Source organism: Haliaeetus albicilla, chromosome 22 (assembly GCF_947461875.1).
Source record: "Haliaeetus albicilla chromosome 22, bHalAlb1.1, whole genome shotgun sequence".
Taxonomy (NCBI): Eukaryota; Metazoa; Chordata; class Aves; order Accipitriformes; family Accipitridae; genus Haliaeetus; species Haliaeetus albicilla.
The window spans coordinates 18,124,217-18,141,081 of NC_091504.1; the positions used below are offsets into that span (position 1 = coordinate 18,124,217).

The 16,865-nt window shown below is 41.4% G+C and overlaps 1 protein-coding gene across 3 annotated transcripts in view; it reads left to right on the forward strand.

The window, feature by feature from the left end:
- The first annotated feature begins 9,330 nt into the window (after positions 1-9,330).
- LMTK2 (lemur tyrosine kinase 2) overlaps positions 9,331-16,865 on the forward strand; it is a 44,378-nt gene continuing 36,843 nt past the window's right edge. For all 3 annotated transcript variants that reach the window (XR_011329336.1, XM_069810162.1, XM_069810163.1), the window contains exon 1: positions 9,331-9,722. Coding sequence is in view for 2 of the 3 variants with exons in the window: in XM_069810162.1 (XP_069666263.1) it covers positions 9,566-9,722 (157 nt within the window). In the remaining variant the exon portion in view is untranslated. The remainder of the gene's footprint in view (positions 9,723-16,865) is intronic.

Here is a 16,865-nt window from a genome sequence, read left to right on the forward strand (position 1 = left end):
GTGTTCCAAACAGTGACCTTCATATGTCTGTCTCAGTTTTTAGCCTCTTTAACCAGTGGGCTGAGCATTGTGTTTTCATTGTACAGCACTAAGCATACTTTCTCTGATATTCTGTAATGTCTTGTGATTCTATACAGCAGTACAAAACTCTGCTTAAAGGAAGCACATATCCAGAGCCATCTCAGTGGTGGACAAAACTATATTTCAGACAAGGACAGGAATGACAGAGCAGAAAAGCAGTTAGACCACATATGGGAAGCAATACCCACTGGTGAGCTCTTTGGACACTAAACCAATCAAAGGCAGAGCTCCTGTCTGTTTCTCTCTCAGAGTTTAACTATAAGAACTGTGTATATTAATTGAGCCACCTCCATAAGTGGCAGCACCTCCACAGCACCAGAGCCTAGGGAGAAGGTTAGCCTGGGTTCAAGCTTTAACCAGTGCTGTTTAGATCTCTCTGGACATCATTGGCAGGTGATGGTAGGGCACAGACAGGATCTCCTGCCTTTCAGTGATCATCTTGATGTTCTAGAGACCTTTCTTCTCCACTTTCTCTCCTATTAGCACCGCCTCTACAGGATGAGGCTCCCAATAGATGAGACCAGGAATCCTCAGCATGGATATTTCCTCTCCAGTGGGTCCGCTCAGGCAGGGAATCTAGATCAGCATGGAGAATGCTAATAGATTGTTGCCATGCTTGTGTTTGCCAGCTGGAGCAAAGCACATTGCAGCAAGGACGTGTGTACAAGCCCATTCCCAGTGGTGGGACCAGCTAATTGCTCAACACTGGCAGTGAAGAGGAAAGCTCTTGTGACAATTCTGATCTCCAACAACTGTAATCAAATACTAGGCAGAGGAAAAATCAGACATGATACACTGATGTTTCTGCTTATGCACAAAGAGCAGTGGAAGATTTTCATATAAGACAGGAGTATTTAACATGTGTAGGAATGTAATACAAGTTGTGTTAATTTGCTTGATAAAAATAACATTTTCTGTTACCTACATACAGTGATTCAGCATTTTTGAGACACGTCTTTGATGAAAATAAATGTGTCTAGAGGTTTGTGTGGGATGAAGATTATATTTGGGTCAAATTAAAGAGTGGTCCATACTGTGTTGGATGGTTAAGCTGTAAAATTTAACCAATGAAAGGGTAAAAGTGATAATCTTGCTTTTACCAGCTCAGCAGTAAACAGAGCAGGTGCAAGCCATGTTTAATCCATGACCCCTGGGAAATGGTAATGTTAATTTCTGTTGTCTTCCTGTGCCAGATGTCAGGCGCTCTGAATTTCTAATTGAGAGCACTAGCTAGAAAGACTGATAAGGCGCAACTGAGCACCTGGGTTGCATCAAAATGAGAATAGCTCTGTTAACCGCTGCTTATTGTAATATCCCACTGTAGGCAGCACCTGTGGTGTGACTTTATAAATAGATAACCTGAGCTGTGTTCACACAAGGTTAATTCAGAAGTTGTCAGCTTGTTAGGCAGCTTTCCAGTGATGCGCTGATAGCACATGCTCACAACACAAGAGGAAATCATGCTTTATGCTTAGTGTTTATAAGGTACGTTATGACAAAGTTGTGGGGTTTTTTTCCTTATCTTTAAAATTCCTAGTCTGCTTCTGCATTAAAAGGAAGATTCAAGTAGATGTGATTTTAACATTCTCTAATGTCTTAGAGTAGGTATGTCACCTGCCATGTTCTAAGAACATTTGGATGGCCAAAACTACTTAGCACTGGTACCATGCACTCGCAGAGGAATTCAAATTTTGGCAAAGGTGCTGTTAACTGTTTTCTCATTTAGTTTCATCCTTTATGATGTTTTTTTCAATTTACAGTGATGGTCACTGTACCCCATGAAGTTTACTGCACTGAAACAGCACATCCTTTTGATATTGTGTACAGATCTGAATAAGAGATCCTCTTGCTGAACATCCTACAGCCCTTGGATTTTGATTAGCTTTGGATCTTTAGATTGAATTTCCTTCATGTTCAAATAATTTGCATTTGAAATTATGAAGAAAAAAATATATCGTTAGCCACCACTTCTTCCTAATTACTCATTCTATATAGAGGTTGATTCACGAGTTTCGTAAATAGTCAGCAATTTATCATCAAACCCTTTTCTACCGTTCAGAAGTCACTTAGATTCTGTGTTGTCTCGTATACCATAAGCATCCTACTAAGGTATATTTATTGGTTTCTACGTTACTTTGGTAGCAAAAGAAAGCACCAGTTTTCCATAAAGATAAATGCATTTTTTATTCGGATGAATTTTTCCTTTCCTGGATTGGAGAGGAAAATTATAACTACTGACATTTATTGAATGAAATTAGACCTTTTCAGTTTAGTCAAAGCTTTGAAAAGTAGCAAAGAGGTGAGCATTTTAAAAAATGTCTTTTGTGCTGAGGTAGCTACTGCTCATACAAGATGGGATCATTCCCTGGATTTTCCTAGAGTTCATCAGTAAAAATATGAGACATATTTCTGCATATACTGGCACACATGAGTAATATCAATCACATAAGCAGCCCTACTCCCTTGTAGGATATAGCCAAACCAATATAGTGCCAAATAAAAGGACTTGCAATATTCCTATGATGCTGTAACGAGGGGGAAAAAGAATATCCTGCATGGCGACTTCAGCTCATTAAGTTGTTAGTATTGGAGATGAAAGAACAGTTGCAATAAGTACGATCCTTGCTTAAATTTTCACTATCTTTTTATCTGTCTGTATTTTACAATCCTACTAGCAAAGCAACTTCACCTGTAAGACTCCAAACTTTTAAATAATTTTGTAAACCTATTTCTGTTGGATTAGTTTTATTAAAAAGGTGAGGAAGGGATTGTGGAAGATAGGAGGACTTTGATTCTTGGGTGATCTTTAGAGACTCAGATTGCAAGGATAAGGAAAATAAGCTTATTTCAAGCCTGTTTTTTGTAAGTAACCAGTTAAAATTAATAAGTAAACTTTTAAAATAAGATACTGTTGTTAATAGTGCCAAGGTTTTTAAAAATGCCTCTGCAATTTGTTTCTAGTGAGTTGTTCCTTGTCTGTGGCACAAGCTTTTTGCTCATTGGTTTTCATTGCTTTCTCTGTAACAAATTTTCACTGAGGTATTTTATACCTCTTTCCGTTCTGATTACCAAATAGTACAGAAATGTATGTCCAATTACTACCTTTGATAAATGGTTCTTGTTCTGAATTTGGTCTTTTGAACCCATAACTATTAAAAATAAATGAAAGTATCAAAAGTTATGTTTTCCAGTGTACATGTGCTGAATATATTGGTTTGTGCTCCTTGCTCAATTGGCAAGATTCTTCCTGATCCTGCTTAATTTGTCTTGATTCACCTTGATTCTTCTCTGCCTAATTGCTCATGTTGCAATTTCAGTGCTCTGGAAGGCAACATTCATTAATATAAGAAGAATGAGTAACACTGCAAAGCATCGACATTTCAGTAAAAGGTAGATCCTTCCTTCCCTTACAGTGCTTCAGTGAACTACACCTTCCTCTAAATCTTGAATCCTTGTGTTTTTCTTCCACGTGTGCACTTTAGCTGAAAGCATCCAGAGCACCAGTTGTCCATATGTTAGCAGCTCATTTATTCTGTTTTATTTATCCCTTTCTAGATCCAAGTGCTTCTTTTAAAAATTCCTTTTGTTAATATTGCAAATTATTTCCAAATTGGGATGAGCTTTCCCCCCCCATACGTAGAGTGGTGCTTAGTCTGAAGTCTTTGCTTATGCTTTCACTAAAACTAAGTGTGGAAGCCAATGAGAGACTGTTGAAGGGGAATGCAAGTGAGCTAAGATAATTTCTCGTTTAATTTTGGAGCAGTTACTTAGGATCAGGTTATTAAAGATATTTAAAATGAGAGGTGAGTGCCTACATATGTAAAAAATTGTCCTTTAATCTTCCCCAAGCTTCAGCTTGCTCAATGTTAATGAGGACTAGTACTTGTATGAGGGTTTTCCTTAATTATTTTTTATAAAGTTAGGTATAAAGTGGAAATGGAAAGTATTACATTAACAGGCAGGTTGGTCAAGAACACCCCATTTGAAAGGACTCAAAACAATTTTTCTCTTTCAACAAGTGACACATTCAAGTGATGATGTATAATATTTATCAAAATTTAGTGTTAGAATTACTTTTTAGAGAGACATGCAAATCATATTTTATCTTCTGCTCAAATGTTTTCCTTCCTTTATTGAAAGGATTTGTGATGAAGAGATTCCTGCTGATCTAGAGGTCCAGAAACAGATAGCGCTTTTTTGGCAAGCTTGCGTGAACAGTGTTTATGCTAGCAAGATACTTATTTAAACATGGCTAATTACAGGACCATTCACTGCACCCTGTAGATTGTTTGCTTGTTTTCAAAGAGGCACTGGTTCTAGAACTTGTAAGTAGTTTTACTAAACCCTTGCACTTAGGCTGAAATGTTGCTGAACTATTCCTTTGCAGGAGTGCTATTCTTGCCATATTACACCTATAGTGTAAAACCACATGAAGCCTTAAGCAGTACCACTTGCTTATTTGAGTGGTCTCAGATAGGACAAGTTTTTGAGAGTTGCTAAGCAGCTTCCACAACTATTGCCTTAATGAAAGTATTGCATGAGGAAAGGCTAAGTTGAAACCTCGTTGTTTGATATGTTGCATTTTACTTGGTCTGTTTGTGAGAATATTCCTTCTGTTTTGCTTTTTTTTCCCTTGACACACATATAATGTATATTTAGACCAGTACTGCATTAGACATTCATTTGGTTAAATAGTTTCTCACTATATTCAGTACTGCTTTGCTGCATCTGGAGCAAAATTTAATAGACCACACAGTTTAGTGTTTGCTAAAATAAAAATAAATAGGAGATGGTAGCAAGGAATTTCTAATGTAGCTATGAAGGTTTTACAACAGCTTCTTTACACAGAAGTCATCATTTGGCATTTCCTTTTATGTTAATAGAAATTACATAGTTAAATCTCCTATACCTTTGGAGAGAATAGACATACACAATTTCTCTCTAGAAATTTTGGAGAAAGGTTCTATAGGAAGCTTTAAGATACAGATCTATCACCACAGATATAACTTTTAGTCCAGCATTAGACAGCTGTCAGTGGCATAAAAACCAGTTTCAAAATTGGCATGAATTGGCATTTCAGCTGGCAATGTCATCAGAGAGTGGTATGTGGGGAAAGAAATCTGCCCATTCATGACTGTATTTCTTGTAAGCCAGGATGGAATCCTGTTGAGAAGAATTTATACTGATGTTGACACTTCTTACGCCTTTTTGAGGGAGTACTTAAATGCTCTTTCACAAAAATTAATTCTTTTGCTTAACTCTATTGATTCTATAGGATGGTTCAGTGGACTAAAGTGAAATGAATTTGATTTAATAAAGTAAATAAAGTAAATTTAAATGAATTTAGTAAGATACATTTACAATTATGATCCATCTTCATATCTTAATGTTAAAACCTCATCAAAGTACACCTGTTTGAAGCCAAAGTAGGTAGTGCCCTTCCAGATCAGGCCCATCAAAATACAGAAGGTATTCCTGAGTGAACAGAAATGAAATTTGTATGAAATTTTCCAGGACATTAGTGGCAGATGCAAATCCAAATATGAAATATTTCCCAAGAAGAATGTAATTCCTTAATGGATTTACAAGGAATGGATTAGCAAGAGCTGCTGGATCTTTAAACACATTTTAAAATTAATACAAACTGAATCTTCTACCAGTGATTCAAAATATGCCCTGCCATATTTTTCACAGGTTCATTTCTCCATGTGCAAGCTTAATTTGTGGGAAGAAATCAGAGAGTTCTGTCCTAAGCCCATTTTAGAGTGACAGATGGATACTAAGGGGAAAACATTTGACTCAAATTTCCTTTACTGATTGTTTAAAACCCAGTTTCCTTTAGCCAATTTTCCTTGGGAGCTACGTAAAATCATTTTGGATGCTGTAGTATTGGAACTGGGAAAGATGCCTCCAGTTATATAAAAACACTATTAGGTCACTTATGACTGAAAGTGGAGGTTAAAATCAGTGATATTTATTTTGTCTCTATCAGGTGGAGAAGCAAATTACTTTGTTAAGTATAAAAAGACAACACTGACAGGGAAAGAAAAGGTTATATATGAAAGGATGAGACATTTTTCTTTTGGGGGGGGAGAGAGACGGGTATATGTCTCAACATTCACATATACAGAAACTAATCTTTATGCTTAAAACAGTGACTTGGAATAAAGACTTTGGTTCTGTAATCAGCTCTGTTCCTGATGCTCAGTGATACTCTGTTTTGTAGTAAGCAAATAGTGAATCTTTTGGGGCCTTATTCACAGTTACATTGAAGACCTTTAACACCCCTCTGGCAACTTGCTCAGTCTGCTAGACAATATTCCTTCCGCACCAATAATGTTATAAAAAATATTGAAGAAAACCAACTGAAAATAAAACCATCAACATCCTTTAGTTGATCTAATTATCTGTCTCTAAAAAAAGGTTTTAACACCTCCTACACGGAACAGCAGCTTCAGTAATTTGGCAATGATAACAGCGCATAATCAAGACACATGAGGTTGTGATATGTGGTAATACATCCTGTTTTGTGTGCAGGAAGAGTTTTGTTTAAGTAAATATATTTTCTTTTTAAATACCTTTTGGATTACTTGCTATTAGGTTGCTCATCCCATTAGTCTCGTATAGTTACTACAAATGTTTAACTGCAGAAATCGTAAATGGGTGAATTGTAACATTCCTGAGGATGGCAGATAGGAGATTAGGCTTTGCATCTTTGGGTTTTTTTTTGTGATGTTCATTGTGTATTTGAAGACAGGGAGTAACTGTGACTAACATGTAGAACAAAGGATTGGAAGGTTTGGTTATTTAGCTTCTACCAGTGACTAATTCACAGCTAACCTTAAGTGTACCATCATTATAGAATAGTGCTCTGACAAGTCCTTTTAATGATATGCTGCCATAGCTTCCCAGATGATATTACAACATGATGTTTTATCAGCAAATTACATCAAAGGCCTGCCTAACATTCAATTATTACAGGGTGGGTTGGGAAATAAAGCAGTCTGCTGTGTTTAAAATGCAATGAATTGTTTACACTATTGAAATGAGAACACCCTTGCACTGTAAACCTGCTGATAGGCTACAAATGAAGTTTTTATGTCTGTAGCTGCTATGAACCTCAAAATTATTTATGCATGGAATTTGCATGAAGTCTGTGACAGATCTCAGAAGAACCTTAGACTCTAGACACTGTAGTGATAGGTACACTAGATTTGCCCATGTAGTTATACCACATAAGTACAGTGTAGTCTGAATAACCATCATTAAAAAAATGTGGCTATAATGTCAACTAGAAGGAGACACATTCACATCCAGAGGCCCCAGCCCTGAATGTCCATACTCAGTGGAGGGAGATTTGATACAGTGAAGAATAAAGAACTAACCTTGAAGTTTCCACTGGATATTTGTAGTATACATAATGACCTGCCTGCATGCTTGTCACCAGCATCAGTTTTACATCAGTACCGAGCTATTTAAATTGAGATGGTGACTGTTTGTACCTGAAAAAAAATTAATGTGTTACATATTGCGTATTACGTATCACTGATTTTAAAGGGAAAGGACCACATTTTGCCTTCCCAGTCCATCAAATCTACAGCCAGCCAGACAAGGAATACTTTGGGACTGTTTATTGTTTTATATTGCTTTTAAAAAATAATTCACAGTAAGCAGCATAATGCATTAATAACAGTTTACTAAAACAACAAAAGAGGAGGTTATCTTCCATATCATTAGTCAAGTAAAATATTTCCCTTGGAAGAAAAACTAATTAGAACATTTCAAAAAATATGGGTCATTTGGTAGTACAATTAGTGTCTTCAAGCCAGAGAGAGGGTGTCTGGGGGTGGACACAGACTTGCTAAGAGGAAAGTAGTTTGATTTTTAAGTACATCCCCGTGGTAGGAGAAAAATTACCCTAGAAAAAATTCTTAGCGACAGACAGATTTAGGTTTATGTTGTGTCTTCCTGGACATCATGTTCCAAGTACTACTGTGAGCACAAACCTTTCCTTTCATGAAGTCCCAGGGGCGTACTCACTGTACATTTCTTTGGAGAATCTGTGCTCCCAAAGTCATTATATAATCTTGACATAATTAGCCTTTTTGCTAAATTATTTGGAAAACGGAAATCTAGTTTGCTAGTTGTATGGTATTTCCCCATTTCCTCACTATACAGAGCCCCTGATGCCTTAGGATTAATTCTTCCGTTTATGCTACTTAAAACCGTCACCTCATTTTCGGGTACTCTAAATTCAGCAGAATTACATGCCTAAACCTAAACCAGAACAATCTTTATTTCGGAGTCCTGCTTGTATCGTTAGTTTACCAAGGTCATTTCCAGCCTTGGAAACGCATAGGCTGCAGAGGGTAGTTTATGCCCGTCTCTGTGTCTAGCTTGAGACTGATCGTGCTCCTCTTCTGCAGAGGAGCACGAGTAACACGGGCCCACGGTCCGAGGGAGGTGTAAGAACCAGCACGGAGGAGCCGTGTGCCCGCTCCCGCTCGCAGCGCAGGTATGGCGGCTCCTCAGGGGAAGCTCTGCCGGAGGCTCTGCGGCTTCTGAGGGAACCAGGCTCTGGTTTTTTTTACTTTTTGGTTTCCTCGCTCGGCCTCTGGCACAGAGTCGAGCTGCGGGTGCACGGAGGGAGAGCGAGCCGAACACGCATCGCCCCGGTCCAGAGCTCCGCCGCGGCCCCACGCCGGCTCCGTCCCCGGGGGAGTCCCCAGGCCCGGGCTGGCCTGGAAGAGCCGGACACAGCCGTGGCCTCGGAGACACGAGGGCACGGGCTGGGGCCTGCGCTCCTCTGTGCGGGGCGATCCCAGCCGAGGGGCCCGTGTCCGCGGAAGGGCGCGCCAGCCCCTGCCCGTACCGGGGGCCCAGGGCGCGTTAAGCAACGGCGGGGGGGCGCCGTGCCTCCAGGCGGCGCTGTTCCCGCTACTGCCGCCTGTCCTGCGCACGAGCTCGGGCAAGCTCCTCCTCCTGCTCCCGCCCTCGGGAACGGCGCCGCCAGCCGGTTGGCGGGGCGCGCCTTCAATCCGAGGGAAACTCCGCCCTCCTCCCGTCTCCCGGAGTGCGACTTGATCGGCAAGCGCGCTCCGCCGTTCTCGCGCCGCAGCCTTCGCTGGCCCTAGCTCGCCCTCCGCGGAGCGACTGGCTGACCTGGCTGTCAATCACGGATTAGGCCCGTCCTAGCCAGCGAACCCTCCTCCCGAGCGTGAGGCGCGGGTTGATTGGCGCACCGGGCTGTCAATCAGTAACGCGCTCCACCCCCTCCCGGTCAGGTAGCCCGGAAGATGGCGGCGGCGGCGGCGTCCGCAGGGGCTGGCGGGGTCCTGTGAGGGGAGCGGGGCGGCGGGGTCCGATGCCGCGGGCAGCCGCGCCGCGGAGGCGGGGGGCAGCGGCTGCCGCGGGGGCTCGCCGGAGACACTGAGAACCTCGAGCCCCTCGTTCGGCGCCGAGCCTCGGGCCGGGAGCGGAGGGCATGCAGCAGCGCGGGGGGCTCGGCGGGGGTGCCGGGCGGCGGGGGGGCGGCCCGCTGCCCCTCGGACCCCGGCGGCCGCTCGGGCTCGTCCTCGTCCTCCTGCTGTCGCTTCTCTTGGGGAGCGGCGCGGCGGCTCCGCTTCCGCGAGCAGGTGCAGGTGAGGCGCGGGAGGCGGCGGGGCGAAGCCGGGTTGGGGCGGGGGGGAGCGGGGGGCGGCTCCGCGGCGGGGCCTGCGAGGGGAAGCCTGGGGGCCGGGCAGCCGGGGGGGGCCTCGGCCCGAGGTGCCGCCGGTTGGGGCCCGGGGCTCTGCAGGCGCGGCGGCGGTGGTGGAGCGAGGGGACTGCGGGTTTCCAAACCCCCGTCCCTCCCTCCTTCCTTCCCTCCCTCCCTCCCCCGTGCTGCGGGCAGGGCTCCGCGCCGCGCTCGGCGGTCTCCCCTCGCCGAAGCGTCGGGAAGGGCACGGCGGGTGGATGGGGCTCCGCGACGGAGCGGGCTGCGGCTCCCGTCCGCTAGGTCACGTCTTGTGCCGGTGGCATTGAGCGATATCCCGCTGTCGGTATCTCGGTCTCTCCAGATCGAACTGCGTGCTTGTTCTCTCCGGGTGCTTACCCACATACCTTCTCTCTGTAGTGGCTACCGTTCTAGTCGATACAGACCTCGGCGTGATTTTTCTTTTTCTTATTTTGACTGTGAATCACCGGGACTCCCGTTCCTGGGTGGAGGCTCTTCAGGGCAGACGGCGCTTCCCTCCTTTCCGGTCAGATTAGTCGGATTCCCCCCCTCGGCCCCCCCCGGCCCAGTCTCTCTAAATAGTCATGTACTTCACATTTATTTGTCTCTTATTAGGTAATGCTGACTTCCTTCGATTTTCTTGCTTATTTTCCTCTTTGTCTTGAAAGCACAGACTAAAAAATACGTCCTCTCAATCGTATGAGTTACTGATCAGAGACTGAATTTTGTTAGGTTTGGTTTGAATGTGTACTGAGATTCATTTCTAGCCCCGAAGAGTTGAAATAGACAATATGTTCAGAGAGGAGGAGGAGGAGCAGTGTGGAAGGAGAGATCTGAAGCACAGGGATTAGGTAATTTGGCTGCTGTTCCACAGAAAGTATCAAAACTGGGAGTGGAACCCGTACTTCCTTTATTTTTGGACCTAGGCCTCTTTCCCAATTTTTTTGTCTTCCCAAGAACATTTCTGAATTGTTCATAAGTTACTTGCTCCATCAGCCTTCTTTGAGTTTTTTTTCTTAGTTTCTATAAAAGTAACCTTCTGAAAAATGGAGAACTGTCAGTCAAATCTGTATTTCCTTTAAGACTAAATGATAGTTTTCTCATTTATGAAATAATTGAAGTTTGTCCAAATAATATTAACTCATCATCAGGCTGTAAGGTAAGACAGCAGAATCAGTTTTGTGTGGAGGTCTTTTCTGCCTTTTCTGTGTCTTTTCCTGAAATTTGGTTAATTTTTCTATTTAAAGGTACATGTCAGAGTGTCTGCATCCAGTGCTTCAGTGCTTTCTTCTTCTTTTTTTTTTTTTTAAATAAAAATTCCTCTTTGCTGTCAGGACTATGCTATGTACCTTACAAAGCTGGGAGATCAAAACATAACTTCCATGACAGTGATAAAAAGCTTCATTCTCAAAATGAAAAGCTGATTGGACAAAATACAGGACATAGTATTGAAGTGGGTTTTTTTAATCTTTTTTTTTTTAAAGGCCAAATAGGGTATGCTAAGTGCAATACTGCTAGGAGAAGTACTTTTGATGTTGTAATATTGGACTCATACAGAATGAATTCGACATCGTAATTTTATATGTTGGTTTTGCTTATAATTTAGGCCAAAGTATGTATACATGGGAAGTTATCTGATGTTTAGCAAACTGTGCCAAATCCTGTCACGGAAAACCCAGTGAACTCCAGGAAATGGAACTGCTGCTTTCTGCTGTATCTTTGCCCATATAGTAAGAAGCAATGTATTTGGATTCTTTTATTGACAGATGCTTAGTATTTAAACCTTTAGGGCCTCAAGAGGAACCTTTTCCAGTTTCACTGGCATCCCTTTTGCTGGGAGGACTTCCTACTGAATGAAATAATGTACGCAAAGGGGTTTGCATGCAACAGGTTCTTAGTCTGCAACATGTCCTGTATCATCACTACAGCAGTAACCAGTTAGAAAGCTACAAAGACTTTTTTCCTTCCTTTGAATAGCTTACCAGTGGATGACAATGATGCTGTTTTGTCTTGAACCTTCTCTGTTGTTCTAGGCAAATTTTATAACCTGTCTAGAAGACAAAACTGTGACTTGTATTTTGCTGGGTTAAGAATCATGAGTTGTGTTTAAAACCAACTTAGGCATATTATGAATTTCTCTCTCATATGTCCCATGATAGGTTGCTTTGATTTCCTGTATTGGTACTGGCAGTCGCTGATGGTCTCTGTCCTGGGCCTCGGCAGTTTTTGCAGTTCACTCTAACACTCAGTCTGATACATAAAAGTTGTAAACTTGTGAAGAATTTAATGGGCTTTTCATAAAATAATTAGTAATTGGTTTCAGAATTATTTCAGGATCCCACAATACTTCACCTAGCAAGAAGGGTCGCTGCTTTCACAATGGAGAAAGATTTTGATGGGTATTGTCCTGAGCTTGTCACAGGAAAGGTGGGAAACCACAGAAGAAGGAGGAAGGTGTCTGTAACTGTTGTAGTGAACTTTGCGGAGTAACTCCTGGAATATACCCATAATAAATTAACTTCCCTTTTGGGGAGGACGCTGGAAAGCAGGAAGTGCTGATGGGCAGGTTGTAGCAAGACTAGATTGGATTCCTTGTTCCAAAATGCTCCATTTTGTGGAACTGCTGTGGAAATATGCCAGACTATATGGCTGGGGAACTGTCAAGTTCCCAGGGCCTTGATTGAGATGAATGATGCCATTCTTTTTAAGTATGGCTTCATAGTGTTTGCAGATGAAGGCGTGCATGGATGATGTGTTCTATATTTGTTTTGCATTTTTGAGGTTATATTTCTAAACTAATTTAATTTTTTTTCTTTTCAACAATAAGGAGAGGAGGTAAAGGAAATAAGGCTTTAACTGTTCCCCTGGTAGGGTTCAGAGCAATTACTGTAGAATATAGGAAAAACAAGATGTCGAAGATGCGACTAGGTAAAAATACTTTGACCAACTTAGATTTAATTTATTCTGTGAATGGAAAAGGAGGATACTGATATGTACTGTGATGGTTCCGAATTTAAAGTTTCACTTTATACTGGAGGTCAGAGCTGGGGGCAGGTCTACTGTAAGGGACTTAATCGAATGAAGTGCTGTAGTTGTTTTGAGCTTGTGGAGTATTGGTGATTTTACATGGATGCATCAGGCTAAGAGGACTTCCACTTTTAGTACTGTGTGGCTGAAATAAGGGCATTTGGGAACTGCTCTTTAGCAGCACTATTTTGTAGCCAAACACAGTGCATTATAATCTGACACATCTGCCTTACTGTGCTAAAGCTTTACATTTACATTCAGGCTCTCTTTCTGTTCTTCTGACTTGGATTTCCGTACTTGACCTTAATTCAGCTGCCTCTCCAAGAAAGCTGAGAATCTGAACGAAGGGTATATGTGTAATGTCAGACAAAGTATTTCTGTCATCTCTGTGCTATACGAAGTCTTTGCAAATACAAAGTAACAGGGACTCAAAAATATTCTCTTTTTCCTGTAAAACTTGAATAGGTGGTAGCATTTTTAGCAGGTGTGTTCAATTTTACATTTGTAATGAATTAGGTAATCTATTCAGTCGAATTGAGGCAGCTGGACTGGTGCCTATAAGCTTTCTTGGTTTGTGCTGAGAACTTCAGTCTTGAGACTTCCCTCCTGGACCAGTTGAATGTCATGGCAGTGAGTCCTTGCTGATGAGCTTCGTCACATACAATCCAAGAAAAGATGCTTAGAAATTGGTGTATAGTATCCAGAGACACCCATCTAGAGTATCTGGATGTTCATGCAGCTGTATCTAGTATAGTCAGCTGGCCATCGATGACAAGTTAAAACTTTGAGATTAAGTTACTGTTTTTTATTTAAGAGGACTTCTCTAGCATGTATATACTCTTGGGAAAATTGTTGCTTTGGCTTGATGTTTCTCTTGGAGTTCTGTCAGACTGGGGCCCAATTGTGGTTGTAGCCTGTGGTTTGGTACAATGTAAAATTTATGTGACACTTGCACGTAATAAGAAAAGCAATTTTCTAGGCATATGCAAGTTAGTGACTTGGATCACTTGAAGTTAAGAAAAATCTTGCTTGTAAGGTGGGGATTTTAATTAGTGATATATACTTTTATTGGGAGTGGTCTTTCCTCCTCCTTTCAAGCACTAAACTTATTTGCTTCTCCTTATATTTCTTTTTCTAGCTTCTGTCCCAGACACCTAGTAATTGTAGAGCTAGAGCTGCTAAGTTGTCTTTTGTTTTTATCTGTGAGTTTGTGACTCTGAGGTAAGAAGCCAACCCTGACTCTGGCCTGCAGGGATGTTCCACGTAAGGCTTTGTTCACAGGCTTGGTCTACTTTCTGTGCCTCTGGCTGTAAAGTGTCTGCATTTTGCTACAACTAAAGCAGCCCTTATAGGAGGAGGTCACTTTTTGAGGTTGTTTCTCACACCTTGAATACTTGGGTGTATTTAATAATTCCTCGGATATCGTTGTAGTGTGTTAAGATAGCACAGATCAGAGGCAGTCTAAAGGTATGTTGTTGTAGCATCAGGCACAGGTTATTGGTTTGAAAGGGCCCATTAGTTAGTGCTGGTTTTGCCCCAGATCCTGTATAAAAATAGGAGTTTGTGTTTTGTAGTGAGATCCAACATTCTGCTTGAAAAGTGTGGAAGACAAAGTTATATTTTGAGGGGCTAATGAACAACTGTCAGGCAAATTTGAGTAGAAGTAATTTTCTGGACATTTGCTGTAGTCTGGTTTCAGTTGCTGTCCGTGCATGGTTTACCTGTGCAGGATAGAGAGACCTTTAGTCAGTATAATGCCACAGGCTGCAAAAATCATAGTTTTCTGTTTCAGTCCTAACATTCCAATTCTGCAGCAGAAGGACAGCACATGGAGTACTGGAGTATTCCTTAGATTTATTTTGGGTCTGCCTTTCTACTTGGTGTGCGCATCTAGTATCTGGAGCTTGATCTGGTTCTGGATATTATTTGCAATACCTTCAGTGCTTTTATTCCTCTGTATAAACTCTTTGTTTTCATTGTACTGCTGTTATGAAAGGTCTTGAGCAACATCAGTGGTACTAGAAACAATTTGTAGATGCTTTTATAATCAGAAATGTAGAAAGTGTGTCAGGATAGCTGTTTCAATCTACATGTGTAGTTTAAGCACAGCCTGTAGCAAGGTATTATGCTACATATAGCTTAGGCAAGGTGATGGTGTGAAGCAAGTTATGTCAGTGAATTGTCTTCTGAGGGATTTTCAGTATGAAATGCTGGTACAAAGTAACGTCTTGTCCAACACTGCTATGCTTAGAAAAGTTTCCTTAGTGGTAAGGAAACATCAGTGCAGTGACTTAAGAGTGATGTGACTTTTTTAGGACTACCTTTGCACCCTGGGACTTCTTTGGTATGAAAGAGATATAGAAAATTTTAACAGTAGACTTATGAGTGCTGGCTTTTAAACTTTCAGTCTTAAACCAGGTTCCAGATCCAGGTCTTCAATATCGGTCATTCATTCTATGGTGCATTCCCCTTCCTAGGGATCCTTCAGCTATGAATAGGGATGAGAAATGGAGCTGAATAAGCTCTTTTGGCAAAGCACTGCTCCTTTCTTTCCTACGTTTCTTAACCCAGTCGTACATTGGAATTGGAAATGCATCTACTGTAAAATCAAGATTCTAGAAAATCCCATCACATGAAGGTTGCATTTATGTATTTCTTTCACGTGAACAGAAAGAAATTAGTCTCTTCAAAACCAGTATATCTTAATAGGTTGTATTCCTGTCATATGATGGGAGAAAGAGATACTGATGTTTTGGTTTCCATGCTGCAGGTACTTCTGATGGCTTGAGATACCATGATGTGTAATTTTCTTGTGCTTCTTTAAATGATTGTGGTCTACCCTGTTTAAAAAAAAATAAAAATCTACAACTCCTGTGACTCGTTGTTGGAGAAATGGTATAGCAGATGAAAACATACTGCACTTGAGCAGGAATTGATTGTCAAAACCAACATCTAGCAGTATAGAATAAAGTGTGCTCTGCACAATATATTTATTGTGTATATATGTGTATATACACATACACACACACTTAAGAATCGGATGGTATCTTTGCAAGATAATGATGCTACCCAGATTTTCCAGAGACCCTGTCGTGAAGGCACAGGGTACATAATTCTTTAACATGTATATTTTTTACCTTGTCTTAAGATGCCTTTGTGCAAACATGAGATTCTAACACTGAAACTTCAAACAGATCTCGCTCTGTAAACACTTGAAGTGCTAGCCTATATTTAGTCCTTATTAAAATTGAGCAGTGTGCTGTTGTGCGAGTAATTCTTTGACATACTGGGAAGACTTGTAGGGTAATAGAATAATGACAGAAATGTGAAATTAACCCCAGCTCACAGTTTTACTAGTTACTAACTGTTCAGCCAACACTCAGGCCAGGACAAGCGTTCAGGAAAAGATGAGGATCGGAGCTGTTTTGTTCTGAGGGTGCTGTACTACCTGAGAATTCAGCATTTCCCCAGATATTCTTGCCCTAAGATATGTAACCTGTGCCACCCTTGCATACAAAGTGGACTTAAGCAGCTGTAGAAGCTCATTTGAAGGACACTGTAATAGGGGGAGCATGGAATAAAATAGTTTGAAAAAGTGTTGGCTTAGATTGCAGGATAGACTTCTTGTATTCTTTTTAAGGTCGACTGGGAGGACTGAGATAATTTGCCAGGAATTGTTGTCATACAGAGTTATACATCCAGTTGTGATAGGAAGTAGCTAGTATTTCTTTAAAGTATTGTAACTTGTTGCATAGGACAGTAATGATTTCAGGGTCACGTGTCCACAAAACACATTTAACTATGAAACTGGCTTTTGTTGCTGTAGAACTATATCCAGAACACAAGGTGGGTTGGAGGAACGTGTCAGAGGTGTTTTTATTGCTTCATGGGGGAAAAACTCTGTAGGAAATTGTCACTTGCTGTCTTCATTACACTTACTTCTGATGATTAACTGTTGTAAAGAAGAACTTATGGTTTTTCAAAAGAATTGTCTGTGCACATGTATTGGCCTTTCATCCTACCCACCTCCCCCATGAGGAAC